This window comes from Fusarium odoratissimum (assembly GCF_000260195.1).
Source record: "Fusarium odoratissimum NRRL 54006 unplaced genomic scaffold supercont1.5, whole genome shotgun sequence".
Classification (NCBI taxonomy): Eukaryota; Fungi; Ascomycota; class Sordariomycetes; order Hypocreales; family Nectriaceae; genus Fusarium; species Fusarium odoratissimum.
This window is the reverse complement of record NW_022158691.1, coordinates 619,844-633,602: the sequence shown is the minus strand read 5'-3', so window position 1 is coordinate 633,602 and position 13,759 is coordinate 619,844. Positions and strand designations below refer to the sequence as shown.

The following is a 13,759-nucleotide window of genomic DNA, read 5'->3' as shown; positions in this document are numbered from 1 at the left end:
ACACCAGCAGCTTGGACGCATAATCCCATCCCATCAGCCACGGCGGTCGACCAGGGTATGACTTGTTGGCATTGTAAGTTCGACTGAAGATTTCCCATTATGGGAGAGAGGGGAGAATTGGAGTAGGCGCCGAGGGGTGGGTCATTCAGGCAAGACCCTGGTATAGTGGCCAATGAGAAGATGCGCCTGAGAGTGACCAGCACCTGTGACAGTCGCTGCAGCAGGTGCATAAAGTAACCCCGTTGTCTAAGCAAACCCTGGCAGAACCCCAAATCATTCATCACAGTTCGCATAGAACCTTTCGATTACTTTGAGGCATCTGACGACGCTGCTGAATGCAGTGGTTCGATCTAACATGAGAGCTAGTTTCATGAGGGTAGGATACACCAATTTAGCTCTCATCTATGTGAAGAAAGACATCACATCTAGTTCATCACATCACAGGTGACGGTTATGCATTCAGTCTTAGTCTACACCGTCAAACAGTCAACTTTTCTTTTTCGAATTCCCCAATATCTATTATGCCAGTGGAGAAGAGAAACAAGATGAGGATTTTAGGTTCCCAGCTCAAACCCGGCCCGGTAAGAGTGTTGGTAAACCTCTTACATGTGGCTAGCGGTCGATCAGACGTTGCACATGCACTGAGAGAAGTAATACATTTCAGATCTCAGATGCAGTCGGAAACATTGCTGTAGCAGAGGCAAGAGGAAGAGAAAAACGTGCGAACCCTTGTTGCACATCCCCCTGGCCCGCTGAGCAGAGACTGCAGAGTGTGGTTGTAGAGAGTCAGGTCCCCCGTAGGCCGTGTGACAACCATCATCGACCAATTCCCATCGTCTCTAGGCGCTGGGTCTAGTTGCACCAGCCACTCATCGGTTGTTGTGCCGTATGTCATCTCAAGCACTGCTGCAATCGATCATTTCCATCACCACGCCATTGACTCTTGGCTCGCAATAATCTCTTGTTCGATCTAGAAATAGGCCATGAAATTGGCAGTTTTGTTCTTCGCAAAAGTTTTGATTCCATGTGTTTGCAGCTGAGCCGGAGAGAAACATCCCACTTACATGACGATTTCTTGGCCTATTCTCTCAAGCTGGATATAGTAATGACAACTCGGCCTCTCGATTGTAGTTCTCCGATCAGTATCTTAATTGTCTCTTGTTTGTTGTATCGAGATAGCTGTTGCATACAGTAGCTTGTTCTATACGCGCTTAGTTCTTGAGTCAATGTCCAACACTAAACCCGAGGCTTTTCAACCACTTCTCAACCAACCTCAGTAACCAACAATTCTTGAAGCTATAAAAAAGAAAGAACAGAATCGATATACGATCCAACCTAATCTCCCATCGATTATCTATATCACAAAACAAACCAATCCCCTCATCGTCTAGTCACTAAGCACATCTTGACTTTCCTCTTTCGCTCTCGAGGTAGCGCCACTGGCTCGGCCGCCAAGACATCGAGACTTGGAGTGCGCCAATTGCTTGCTTCAGACTCTTCGCACTCCAGCACCGGACTATCCCTGCAAAGCCAACCCCCTGTCCCCTTCAGTGTCCGCCAGGCCCGTACTCGGCATACCCCTGTACCCCCGTACCGTGCCTAGCGTACCTGCCCCCCCCCCGCCGCCATTCGACCCGACCGCACCGCACCTTCCTTACCTCTGGTCACAGGTGCTGCCCGCCGAATAATAAGTTGGGACAGCCCTCATACATTAAGCGCCCATTCTGAGCCCCTCAACTCTCCCTTGACTCTTGAATTTCTGCTATTTACCACGAATATCCCCTATACTGTTTTCTATTCCCGATCATTCCGCTCTTACGTATCTACCTATTACTCTAAATTCCAATCTGCTGTGGTACTTTGCCCTGCAACGACAATCATGTCGTTGAAACAGGTACAGTCCTCCACTCTCATGTCTTCCAATCAGTCCACTAACTCAATTCCTCTCTTCAGGAAATCGAGACCTGGGTGGCAGCCCTGGGCCGTTACGATAATAATGAATTTGAAGAGGCTCTCAACGAGTTTGGAAAAATTGGCGACACTAGCAAGATCCTCTTCAACATGGGCGTGATCCATGCCACACTCGGCGAGCACGAGAAAGCTGTATGCAAACCTTTGCAGACTATACAATTTAACAATACTAATTGCTTGCCTAGGTTGAGAGCTACCAACGAGCCATTCGACTTGACCAATACCTCGCCGTTGCCTACTTTCAGCAAGGCGTCTCGAATTTCCTCCTCGGCGACTTCGAAGAAGCCCTCGCCAACTTCAACGACACACTCCTTTACCTCCGTGGCAATGCCATGATCGACTACGCTCAGCTCGGTCTTCTATTCAAACTCTACTCCTGCGAGGTGCTTTTCAACCGAGGTCTTTGCTACATCTACTTGCAGCAGATGGAGGCTGGTATGCAGGATTTCTCGTATGCTGTGAAGGAGAAGGTGGTGGAAGATCACAATGTTATTGATGATGCTATAAGAGAACAGGCAGAGGTTTGTAATTCCATAACATTTACCCTGGCTGCTCATCCAACTTGATTAGGGTTATACTGTCTTCTCAATTCCTGTCGGAGTTGTCTACAGACCCAACGAAGCCAAAGTTCGAAACCTCAAAACAAAAGATTATCTTGGCAAAGCCAGACTTGTGGCAGCTTCAGATCGTGCAAATGCCTTCACTGGATTTGCAGGTTCCGAAATCAAGAACGTAAGTGGTTCTCAACGTTTCTATGCCGAAATTTCCTTGACTAACAACATTTAGGCTGGTAAGCTAGAGGTCAAGGATGACCGGCCTGCCGACAATATTTCCTTCGCCGCTACAAATCTCGTCAAACCTGGTCTTTCGTCTCGGAGACAACAATCAGAACCTCCGAACAACCGAAATGTATTTCCGCCAACACCTCCACCCGAGAACGAGCGCCCATCTCGTGCTGCTTCTGTTCGCGGTGGGAAGCCTCAGTTGGCTAAACTCAACATACAGCAGGCCGAGCCAAACCGCCGGTACGAGAAGGCAACTTCACCACCAGATAGCCGTTCTCGGCCCATGCCCGCAAGATCAGCATCTGCTGCTAGTTCTAGAATGATGCAGAGGGAGCCTCAACCTCTCCAGTTAAGACCCCGGCAGATCCCAGAAGAGACAGGGTCACCAGAGGATGTCTATGCTATGTACCAGGGAGGCGATCCTTACCGAAACTCAAGAGGGTCTACCGGCAGTCGGCGCCAGAGACAGCCACAGTATTCTGAAGAGGAAGACGGATCAGATTATGATGGCACCATCAACGAGAACGACTTCGAGATGATCGGTCAACGCCGAGGTCCAGGCTCTGTTTCAGGTCAACGTGGTAACCGACGACCAGAGATCACAAAGATCCGTGTCAAGGTCCACGCTGATGAAGTCAAACTCATCATGATCGCTCCTGATATCAAATACGAAACGCTAGCCGACAAGGTTCGCGATAAGTTTAGTATTAGGCGACGATTTAAGATTAAGGTTAAGGACGAAGACATGCCCAATGGGGACATGATTACAGTGGGCGACCAGGATGACCTGGAGATGGTGATTGATAGTGTCAAGGAGGAAGCAAAGAAACAACGAGCAGAGACTGGCAAGATGGAGGTATGTGGATATTCCCCTTCTTATGGTGCTGAACCCATCGCTAACATAGTTGCAGATTTGGATCTTTCAACTTTAGACATATACCCTGACAGCGCGCATTTGCATTTTGGATATTTACGAATTTCTATCACGAAGCAGTGGCTTGTGAGTTAACCAAGAAATCCCCAGAAAAGACCCTTTTCTGTTCTTGGATTTTTATCATTATCTTAATCTTGTACTTTTCAAAGCATGTCAAAATAGTCAGCATATCAAGGGTCTTGAAGTTAGATGGCAGGCAGCCGGAGTCCGGGGTATTTGATTTCTACCCATCTAATCACTCATACGGAGGGAAGCAGAGAAAAGAACAGGGCGAGACCCAAGGGTTCGCATTCAACCTCAATCATGACGTTATGACAACACCACATTCGATAGTCCATCGTGAAGCAAGTTAGTTGATCGTGAATAGGGGTTGGTAGTAATTACCCCAGCCATGCCAGTCATTGAATCTGCACATAATTTTACAGCTACTCATACAACACATCTCCAATTTAATCCAAAGCCCTGCCCCCAATACTCAATGCCATAGATGACCAATCAACTGGACGACTTTTCATATCTCTGCCGAATGCGTTCGGCTTCTGAAGCTAACAGACCTCTGTTCTCTATCCAGTCCTGACGGAGAGTTGGCCACTAGATTCTAGTTCACCAAGCAAAGAAGCCACGAGATTGGCACGGAATCGCCACTCATCTTGACCCAACACATCAAACAGAATGCGGGACGACTTGCTAACGGCCTGTGAATCACCAATCGCAATTAGGCGAAGAATAGCATGTAGGTCGGGAACCTGATCGGAAGGGATGCTCTCAAATAAGCGGTCAACGACCGTTTCCCAGTCGTCATTTCCTTGCACGGTCTTGTTGACCAATTCAATCAAGTCGAGACGCGGAGTCTCGCTGACGATGGCCGCTCGGTAAATATCAGGAGGAGGGCGCCAGAAGAAGTACGGTAGCAAACGGGCCAAGTTAGCCACAGAGGCATATCGTACAGTTTCTTGAAAGATTATCTTGGAAGTATATGACTGAGATGATTCTGATGAAAGCATGGCTGGAACAGGAGATAAAGGGGCGGGCCAGTCGAGAGGGGTGCCTGTGGGTTGAATGGGCTTGTAGTCATCAGAAATGGACTGGGAGGAGGTGGTGATGGCATGAACTTCGTTGACAAGGGGAGTCACAAGGTAATCTCTTATGAGTTCCTGCTCGCGAGATGTGTGGTCGGCAGTAGGTGTTTTCGTAAGAAGATTTCGATACTCGTGCTGGAAGAAGTCGAGCTTAGTTGGATTGAGTTTGATGCCACCTCGGGTGAACTTATAAGTCAACTGATCCATAATTAGCACACTTATCATGCAGTACTGGCAGCCTGCAGCAGCTTTTAGAAACAAACTTACGTTTTCGGCGACATCACTGAGAGTTCTCGGTGTCTTCGCATCTCTCTTCGTAGACGCACCTAGGTTGGCAAGCCACGCCTGTAAAGCCATAGGAAAGACGTTCTGGTCCATATACGTAGACAGGTCGACGCTGCTATCGCGCTTGCTAAGCTTAGATCCGTTGTTGCTGACGAGGAGGCCCAGGTGAGCAAAGGTCGGGGGCTCCCAGCCGAAAGCTTCATAGAGGGCCAGATGCTTGGGTGTTGAGATGAGCCATTCCTATGCAGATGTAAGTGAATATCGCAGAATTTCAAACCATGAGGATACCTACTTCACCACGGATGACATGTGTAATCTTCATCAAATGGTCATCAACTACATTGGCAAGATGGTACGTAGGATACCCATCCCTTTTCATGAGAACAAAGTCCTCCTCGGGCTCTTTCTTCTGGAAAGGCCCGTAGATAGCATCCTTGAACTTTGGCGTGCCGAAGCGAGTAGAGTCAAGCCGAACGATATGGGCTTCGCCCTTGGCGGCTCGCTCATCGGACTCGGAGCGCGGCAGAGTACGACATGTGCCAGGGTAAGCCGTAGATTTGCCAGCGTCGTGAAGAGCTCGCTTCTGGGCTTCGAGGACTGTTTGATCACAGAAGCAACGATATGCAGAACCATTTTCGAGTAACGTCTGCGTGTGTTCTTTATAGGTCTCCAGACGTTCCGACTAATTATTGTATCAGTACAAGGTGAGGGTGACAAAGTCAAGAGGAGCCTACCTGTCGATAGGGGCCATATGGACCTCCTTTGTCAGGACCTTCACTCCATTCAAGCCCGGCCCATTCGAGATCTTTGAAGATTCGTTCTTCAGCATCAGGCACCAACCGATTCTTACATAATTAGCATGAGTGATTGCAAACCGAAGCCTTACACATCAAAGACTTACTTGATCAGTATCTTCAATTCGGATAATGAAATCACCGCCTTCTGTAGCCTTGGCCACCAAATTGTTGAACAATGCGGTTCTCAAAGAGCCGAGGTGTAGATATCCAGTAGGTGACGGCGCAAAACGTGTACGGATTGGCTTGTCGGCTGATTGTCCAAGGATATATCGCTGATTTGTTTCTCCCCCTTTGACCTTGGTCTCCTTGTTACCAACATTCTGGTTACGCTTCTTTAGAGCCGCCAGTCTTGATGGCTTCTTAATGGATCGATCATGTTTTCCCCCTTGTTCATTGAGTTCTTCTGAAAGACTTTGAGAAGCCTTCTTCGCTGTATCAGAATTTTGATCATGCTGACGACCAACAGAGCTTGTAAAGTTGCGACGAACAAGGAGAGGTATTGGATGATACAAAACCCGATATTGTATAAGGTTTCTTGAAAGCCTCGTTGGGTGGCTTAACAAGGGCCTCATATTGAAAATGTGCCTCTCATGACAAGCTAATAAACGAGTGCGAGTGAGTAAACCAGTCTCATGAGATTGTGAAATTGTGGTGGTGCATGCGCGAGTCAGTGCGCCACACTATGGCGGCTTGTCTCGCCTCATGGAAGCCAGAGCCTGCGATAAGAGTCAAAATCTCTTATCAGTGGACATGAGACCCTGAAGTTTGAATCGCGTCGTTAAACAATGGAGGGGCAGATATTAAGAGATATAAAAAAACTGTTTGTTTGATGTATCGAAAGATACAATGAATCCAAAACTGGATTTAATATAGACTAAAAAGACCTTATCGGTTCTGTTGGAGCTAATTTTACTTGTAACAAGCAAACAGTGGGATTTGCTATCAGAATCAGAATGCCAGGCGTCAACGAACATGACGCAGGCAAAGTCAAGTGCAAACATTTAGATAACTTGTATGATGAGAACTCTGCGTTTAAGCTTCTTATTGTGCATTTAACTATTTGCATCGTAACATCAGAAAACGTCAAGTCGAGAGTGTATTATTAAGGAAGTCTCCCTTGACTTATACTGACAGACTGACTGACTTGGGTATCTTTTTCTCTTTTCTTCTTTCCCTTACGTACCCCGCGCTCCAAATCCGCGCCAAAAGATTTTCTACGGGCCCCTGCTCGTGCACTCAGCCAACAGAGTTGATCGACGGAGCGGACCAATTCTTCATCCTGCATTACAGTACAGCATAAGTACTGTAGCCTATTTTACTGTACCTACCTTGCCTCATCTCCGATTTTCAAGATGGATGAGAACCCTTTCAACGCGGGTGCTCCCGGTGCCGAGGAGGTCGATCTCTATGGTACGTACAAAAAGACAAGTTTATTCCGGCCACTCGTTATCGCCTTAAATTTGTGGTGGTTGATAAGCAAGGCCTGCCTGGCTAACTTGGTTGCTAGAACTTCTGGAGATCGACAGAACTGCCACACCAGATCAGATCAAGAAGGCTTACCGCAAGGTATGTGATCGCGGCTACACAGATCGTACAGCACTTTCTTACAAATTCGAAATAGGCCGCCCTCAAGTATCACCCAGACAAGGTCGCCGAAGAGCATCGAGAAGAATCCGAAGCCAAGTTCAAGGAAGTCACGCAAGCCTACGAAATTCTCAGCGATGAGCAGAAGCGCGAGCTCTACGATGTTCACGGCATGGCCGCCTTCGACAAGTCCCGAGGCGGTCCTGGTGGTCCTGAGGTCGACCTCAACGATATCCTCTCCCAGATGTTTGGCTTCGGCATGGGTCCCGGAGGCCCTGGAGGCCCTGGAGGCCCCGGCGGCGCTCGCCGACCCAGACGTGGTCCCGATGAGGAACAAGAATACAAGGTGACGCTCGAGGAGCTTTACCGTGGCAAGACTGTCAAGTTTGCTGCGAACAAGCAGGTACTTTGCGGCCAGTGCAAGGGCTCTGGGGGCAAAGAGAAGGCCAAGTCTTCGTCCTGCGAGCGCTGCAAGGGCAATGGTATCGTTGAGGCCTTCCGTCAGATCGGTCCTGGTATGATGCGCCGTGAGACCGTTATTTGCGATCACTGCCAGGGTGCCGGTCAGGTCTTCAAGGAGAAGGACCGATGCAAGAAGTGCAAGGGCAAGCGAACAACACAGGAGAAGAAGGTTCTCGAAATTTACATTCCCAGAGGCTCCATGCAGGGCGAGCGTATTGTCCTGGAGGGTGAAGCCGACCAGTACCCAGACCAAACACCTGGCGATATCGTCTTCACCCTTGTGGAAGAGCCCCACGATGTCTTCACTCGCATTGGACATGATCTGTCTGCTGAGCTGACTGTATCACTTGGAGAGGCTCTGTCAGGTTTCTCACGAACAGTATTCAAGCACCTCGATGGACGTGGCATTCACATCGAGCGACCTCAAGGCAAGATCCTGCGACCAGGTGACTGCCTCAAGGTTCCCGGCGAGGGTATGCCTATGAAGCGTGGGGAGACCAAGGGTGACCTCTACCTGATTGTCAAGGTGGAGTTCCCTGAGGATGGCTGGCTGAAGAGCGAATCGGAGTACCAGACACTGCAAAAGATGCTGCCTCCCCCCCCTGCGAATGTTGAAGCTGAGGAAGTTGATGAGGTCGAGTATGAGGATGATGCTGACATCGAGAAGGTAAGCATATTTCTTCGTGACTGGGCTTGAAGCCAGTAGCTAATTCGGTGATAGATGGGTGAGAACTCGGGTGATGGCCGATTCGGTGGTGACTGGGAGGACGACGAGGACGATATGGGCGATGGCCAAGCTCAGTGCCAGACCCAGTGATCGGTGATATCTCTGCATCGACGAAGATGGAATATTCTTAGAGACGTGAAGTTTCTGCTCTGGATTAATGAAGTGATGACTATCTCACGATCAGGGGCAGGTTCGCTGCCATGGCGATGGCGGTGCTAGGGCAACAGGTTTACCAGTATCAGGGCCAAAGTCAGAGGCTTTCAGGATGACATCAAAAGGAGAGACGACTGAAGACTTGTTCGTTTTGGAAAGGAAAATCCAAAATGGTATCATATCATGACAGACCATACACACCAAACCACACCACTCTTGGGTTCAAAGAAGGGACAGGTCTCGGTCTCCAAGGCCGAGAGATTCCGTTGCAGGAGATACATGATAGATAGACTCGTGCATAGACATATTGTAGAGGCTTGAGCTTTAAATTCCCGTAATTAATTGGTGAGATGTTGTGCAAGTGTGAGCGAGAACAAAGGAGAGCGAGGTGAAGTCTGAGGTGGGAAATTGCATCGTAGAGGTACCGACTCTAAAGTCGATACTTCAAAGTGGATCCACCACCTCTTTGGGCTCCTTTAGTCGAATCAACTTACACCGAACAACTCCAAAGTTGATCACTTCCTTTACGTTGACAAGTAGATGAGAGTCAACTTGTATGGGTGCTGATTCTGATGGCATTCTTTGACTCTTGCGGGCATACTCTGTCTGCGCCTAAAGCATCCGATATGCCTAAAATCACACTACTCACTCAATCAACAGCCAACTGATGTATAAGAGCAAGGAGTTCTCCCTTATCTTCCGCTGCCCAACTGTTTGTAGTCTCTCTGACAACATATCTTATTCAGAGTTTTTCGACTTGAGTACGATTTATAAAAATACTCAAAACCACGCATATCGAGGGATCTGTCTCACAATCCCATCTATCTAGACCCACCCCCGCCAATTGACGTAATCCTGAACCTCCACCACTAACATCAGCACCAACCTTACTCCTCCAACAATCCCATTCCCAACTTCCACAATGTCACGCAAAGGCGTAGGCCTTGCGGCCTTTGACCGCTCACGCCTCACATCAGCACAATTCGCATCACATGGCTCCTCCCTGCGCGCCAATAACGCCCAAGCTCTCGAAACACAGCTCGCCGTGTTCCGCTCCCTCCTCCAGCAGTTCGCAAACACACACGCTCGCGATATCCGCTCCGATCCCGCTTTTCGCGCCCAATTTGCTCGCATGTGCGCTGCCATCGGTGTAGATCCACTAGCGAGCAGCAATAGCAACAGTAGCTCGGATGGAAGCTCCATATGGGCGCAGTTACTCGGGAAGACGGTCAACGATTTCTACTTTGAGCTCGCTGTAAGGATTGTTGAGGTCTGCGGTGCCACGCGCGGGGAGAACGGAGGTCTTATCGGTCTGGCGGAGCTCAGAGAGCGAGTTGCCGCAGGACGTATGGATGGCGCTGACCCCATTGCTGATGATGATGTCCGGCGCGCGGTACAGACGCTTGCTCCGCTAGGCGGCGCGTATGCTGTCGTGCGTGTAGGTCGAAAGGAATATGTGCGGAGCGTACCCCGTGAACTCAACGATGACCAAGTCTCGGTCGTTGAGGCGGCGCAAGTCCTGGGTTATGTGAGTGTTGGCATGCTGAGGGATAACCTGGGCTGGGATAGGGCACGCGCCCGAACCGTGATAGACGATCTCGTTGCAGGCGGCATGCTGTGGGTTGACAAGCAGACAAAGGGCGAGTGGGAGTATTGGAGCCCTGGGTTTATGGCCGAGGCTGCTGCTCCGGATGAAGGCGACTGAAGCACCCCAATGCACTGACTTCTCCCTTCTACGGAGTGTCTTGAAACGCGGCAGGCTATACGACTATTGTGGCAAAGCAGAAGCCCCGACCGCGGATCTCATAAGACAAAGCGAGAGTGCTTGAAACTCATGAGGCGCCTGCCTTGTTTTGGTCCGTCATGCAGTCAGGCTACCCGGCTTACATACCCGAGCCTCCATCACTCACCTCGCATGCCATGGTGGGTTGACCAGTTAAGGGACATTTCGCATCCGCAAATAGTCCCGGCACAGCAGTCCGAAGCCACCATCAGGATTTCCAGCCATGATGTCACATGGGAGATGTGAAGAACCCTTCCGAAATGATAGGCCCCCAGGCCTTTCGCTCAAAGCTTTAGACAGATGTCACTCACGTATCAGAGTTATTATTCACATCTCCTCAAATTAGGCTCTAACAGGCCAACCAGGTAATTCTACTATAGAAGGTGTATAAAAAAGATAAAAATACTAGTTCATTTCATTAACCAGCAACTCGCACATACAAACATACACATCTTACCACTTCCCCTCCACATTGCCCTTATCCTTAACCAGAAATTCTCTTGTAGATACATGTTCAACAGCCTGAGTTCAGGACGGGCACCGGTCCAACTCACCCCCTCATCTCGGGTATATACTTGTCAAGCGACACGACCCATCCGAGCATGGGTTTCAACATCATCCACCCATCGCCAAGAAGTCAATGTTGGTTCACTCCTTCGTCACCAGGTTTCCCTCCTCTTTAAATGCTTTAGCGTTCCTAATGCCATCTTCTACCCGTCTTCATTGGCGTGGCTGAGCTCGGATCGGCGCTTGAGATGGAGTCGCTTAGTAGGGAGGGTTGGGGCCACCCATGCCAGGAGGAGGGTAGTCATCGGGGCGGCCTGGTCGCATATCACCGGCGTTGGATCGACGGTCGTCACCGAAGTGCTTCTTGCGGAGAGCTGCGAGACGCTTCTTCTTGGTGATGGTGTTGATGTAGGTGCCGATGATGAAGGACACAATGTTGAAGAAGGGGACCCAGAGCTGGTCAGGGAGGAACTTCTGAGCAAAAGCCAGGCAGATAGGCGAGGTGATCCACGAGACCCGCATCACCTTCCAGAAGCCGACCTTGACGGTAGCACGAACCTGATGGTAGGTGCGAGCGCCGGCAATGAGAGCCATAGCAACGAGGTAGACGCTGTTCTGGATAGGAGCGATCTAGGGGTTGTGTTAGCGACTGATGATACAAAACTGGGTCCTTCAAATCTCGCTCAAGTTGCGTCCCCAAGTTTTCTCCGGACATGAACGTCCTTCAATCGCCTCACTTGCAACTTGATCGTACAGGCTTGTTCTATCAAACCATCGATCTCTGCCTCTAAATGCCCACGAGCTGGACAATCAAGGAATGTTGTTTATAACTTACAATGAGATTGCTGACAAGAATCTGCAGAATCTTGGCGCGCAGGCTGGTACGGCCCTTGAAAGCCTTCTGGAGCGCCCAGATGAGGAAATGGCCTAGAGGAGCGCTGATGAGAGCACCATATGCGGCCATCTTGGGAACACGAGCAGTGAAGTAGTTGCCGTGCTTGTTGCGGTCCTTGGCGAGCCATGAAGCGACGAGCTCCTGTGTACCAGCAAGAGTACCAGCGGTGAGCATCTTGGTGCGCAGAGGGTTGTCCTCAAGCTCTTTGATGTAAGCCTATCAGGTCGTTAGTCATGATCAGTGTGGTTTTCCTCCGGGATCATGCGGAGCCATAGCATCATAGCTTGGGGAAGTAGCTTATGCGCGTTCTAGCTTCCGGCATCCTGAGCAGGTCGGGTCTCCAACGTACCGCCAGATAACCCTTAGTACCAGCGTTCTTCATACCACCAGTCAAAGCTGTACCGATCACAGCAGAGACGGGGTGGTGGCCCTTTGTGCCGGGAATCTTGCCAGCTTCGGCCTGGTCAAGCATGTCGCCCATCTTCTCAGTGGCATCGTGGACCTTTTCCGACACCTTGGTGACGGTTTCACTCTTGAAGTCAACCATGCTTGCTATTATTCGGCTATATGGCGGTGATGGTGAAGGGTATGATTAAGTAAGAAGCGCGTTCTAGTTCGAGGTCCAGATAAGAATATTATTTTGATCCGACTCAGGGCAAATTGCTCCAGATTGAATGATGCCTTTTGATCTGTTCGACCTTGGTTTGTTTTCACGGCGCGCTATGTCCTTTCGTCGTCGTCGTGATCGTCCTCGTCGGATGTTATCGTCAAAGTCAACACGGCCGCGACGGCGTCATCAACGGGTTGAGTCAAGGGTCAGACGCGCAAAAGAGACTTTGATCGAATCGTCAGTGAGGATGTCCAAGATAAACAGGTGGGGTCTAATGATCGCGGATCGTTATTGACATGGGGATGAGGGAATGTGCGCGCTCAACAGTAGCTGGACATGACAATGGATGACAGGAGAGAGGACTTGACAAGATGGTGAGAGAATATTGAAAGGCAAGGATTGAGGTGGGTCAGAGTCAATTGAGGTTCTCGTGAGGTATCTAGCCAATGGCTTTGTTTACTCGAGCAACAAGACCAGAGAGGTTGAGGGAAGGGCTGCAAGTCGATGATGACGGGTGATGGAAGGTGATGGATGCTGTTGTTGTTGACGTGGAGTTCCAGCTCATCCCAGTCCAGGGTAATCGGAACAGAGAGGAAAGAAAATAAACTTACAAGCGCCGGTGCCGAAGGATGATGATGGTGGTGATGATGCTAAGTTGAAGATGGTGAGATGGGGGAGACAGACGTGGACGTGAGTGGAGCGTAGCGGTTGGGTTGGTGTTGATTTGTTTGTCTCAGGCCTTAGGTGCTAAGGATGGAGGTGACCGATCTGGGGGGACTGGGAGCTGGGAGGAGGAGGAGGGACCTGTGCGTGCGTGCGTGCGTGCTGGACTGGGCTGGACTGGACTTTGACTGGGAGATGAGATTGATGGGCGAGAGAGAAGTCAAGTCAAGTCAAGCTCAGCTCACTCCAGACACTTGAGCTGCAACAAGACAGGGGCAACGTCCAAAGACGGTGGCTGGGGGATGTAGAGTTCGTGTACCGTTGCAGCATGGCGCAAGGCTAAAGAATACTCAATCGATACATTAATCTACCCAGTCCACAATGCCTCGGCCCGCTGTAAATAATAACAATCGAGCCAACCAAATCTCTCAAAACAAAACAGTGCTTACCCCTGGTAAAATGGGTGCCTCCATTCGGCAGCTTCAGCTACCGCGGCTCCAGCTCCCAAATTGGCGAGCTTGCGT

At 49.8% G+C, this 13,759-nt stretch overlaps 5 protein-coding genes across 11 annotated transcripts; 3 read left to right on the top strand and 2 right to left on the bottom strand.

The window, feature by feature from the left end:
- The first annotated feature begins 1,590 nt into the window (after window positions 1-1,590).
- FOIG_04153 (oxidoreductase) lies at window positions 1,591-4,133 on the top strand. Of its 2 annotated transcripts, XM_031202261.1 has the most exons (6): window positions 1,591-1,894; window positions 1,954-2,103; window positions 2,157-2,492; window positions 2,542-2,703; window positions 2,758-3,612; window positions 3,668-4,133. In XM_031202261.1, exons 1-6 carry the CDS (start codon window positions 1,880-1,882, stop codon window positions 3,686-3,688), a joined length of 1,539 nt encoding a protein of 512 aa, XP_031067708.1. In that variant the 5' UTR covers window positions 1,591-1,879; the 3' UTR covers window positions 3,689-4,133. The 2 variants fall into 2 exon arrangements, with proteins under 2 accessions (XP_031067708.1, XP_031067709.1); XM_031202262.1 differs by having other exon boundaries at window positions 1,954-2,492.
- FOIG_04152 (glutamyl-tRNA synthetase) lies at window positions 3,974-6,502 on the bottom strand. The gene is made up of 5 exons (XM_031202260.1): window positions 5,956-6,502; window positions 5,789-5,899; window positions 5,347-5,736; window positions 5,037-5,294; window positions 3,974-4,967 (listed from the first exon to the last, which is right to left on the bottom strand). The coding sequence occupies exons 1-5, from the start codon at window positions 6,421-6,423 to the stop codon at window positions 4,254-4,256; spliced, it is 1,941 nt and encodes a 646-aa protein (XP_031067707.1). The 5' UTR covers window positions 6,424-6,502; the 3' UTR covers window positions 3,974-4,253.
- A 486-nt stretch (window positions 6,503-6,988) lies between these two features.
- Window positions 6,989-9,166, top strand: FOIG_04151 (DnaJ like subfamily A member 2). 5 transcript variants are annotated; one of them, XM_031202255.1, is made up of 4 exons: window positions 6,989-7,261; window positions 7,359-7,417; window positions 7,473-8,564; window positions 8,619-9,166. In XM_031202255.1, the coding sequence occupies exons 1-4, from the start codon at window positions 7,204-7,206 to the stop codon at window positions 8,712-8,714; spliced, it is 1,305 nt and encodes a 434-aa protein (XP_031067702.1). In that variant the 5' UTR covers window positions 6,989-7,203; the 3' UTR covers window positions 8,715-9,166. The 5 variants fall into 5 exon arrangements, with proteins under 5 accessions (XP_031067702.1, XP_031067703.1, XP_031067705.1 ...); XM_031202256.1 differs by having other exon boundaries at window positions 7,473-9,166; XM_031202258.1 differs by having other exon boundaries at window positions 6,989-7,417.
- Window positions 9,167-9,393: 227 nt separating this feature from the next.
- On the bottom strand, window positions 9,394-13,528 carry FOIG_04149 (uncharacterized protein). 2 transcript variants are annotated; one of them, XM_031202252.1, is made up of 4 exons: window positions 13,184-13,528; window positions 12,312-12,796; window positions 11,903-12,178; window positions 9,394-11,697 (listed from the first exon to the last, which is right to left on the bottom strand). In XM_031202252.1, exons 2-4 carry the CDS (start codon window positions 12,507-12,509, stop codon window positions 11,326-11,328), a joined length of 846 nt encoding a protein of 281 aa, XP_031067699.1. In that variant the 5' UTR covers window positions 12,510-12,796; window positions 13,184-13,528; the 3' UTR covers window positions 9,394-11,325. The 2 variants fall into 2 exon arrangements, with proteins under 2 accessions (XP_031067699.1, XP_031067700.1); XM_031202253.1 differs by having other exon boundaries at window positions 11,903-12,796.
- FOIG_04150 (uncharacterized protein) lies at window positions 9,700-10,482 on the top strand (the record flags this gene model as incomplete). Its single annotated transcript, XM_031202254.1, has 1 exon — window positions 9,700-10,482. One exon carries the CDS (start codon window positions 9,700-9,702, stop codon window positions 10,480-10,482), a length of 783 nt encoding a protein of 260 aa, XP_031067701.1.
- Window positions 13,529-13,759: the final 231 nt, after the last annotated feature.